The 412-nt window shown below is 32.3% G+C and overlaps 1 protein-coding gene across 1 annotated transcript in view; it reads right to left on the reverse strand.

The window, feature by feature from the left end:
- LOC119594544 (sec1 family domain-containing protein 1-like) overlaps nt 1–412 on the reverse strand; it is a 13,709-nt gene that overhangs the window by 3,330 nt on the left and 9,967 nt on the right. The window contains exon 10 of the mRNA XM_037943575.1: nt 164–261. Within this exon, the coding sequence (XP_037799503.1) occupies nt 164–261 (98 nt within the window). The remainder of the gene's footprint in view (nt 1–163; nt 262–412) is intronic.

The raw sequence follows: 412 nt of genomic DNA on the forward strand, positions 1-412 counted from the left end.
ACAAAAACTGGCTAATTTACTGTCCTGAGAGAAAACCTACAATGGTTAAGATTTCCTTCCTATACCATCAGTATTACATGTTTACAGAGAGTAGATAATTCAATGTGATACTGAGTGATAATAAAAAAATTCAGGCTATTCACAGTTACTAACAAGAACTTACTTCTAATAAAGGTTTCTCTAAGGTAGCACGACCCATAATCTTCTCCTCTGTCTCAAAGAAGACATCAAGCTTCCTTGATTTGATGCTGTTCAACAAGGCTGGAAATATGTAGGCATAAGTACAGCACTTCATACCAAAAAGATAAATGAACTTGTCGAAGAAATCATGCAATTACCATGCAACATAAATTCATTATGATTAAACTTAATTATAATATCAAGCGTAAGCAATAAATATACTGATATTCTT

The sequence above is a fragment of the Penaeus monodon genome, chromosome 34 (genome assembly GCF_015228065.2).
Source record: "Penaeus monodon isolate SGIC_2016 chromosome 34, NSTDA_Pmon_1, whole genome shotgun sequence".
Classification (NCBI taxonomy): domain Eukaryota; kingdom Metazoa; phylum Arthropoda; class Malacostraca; order Decapoda; family Penaeidae; genus Penaeus; species Penaeus monodon.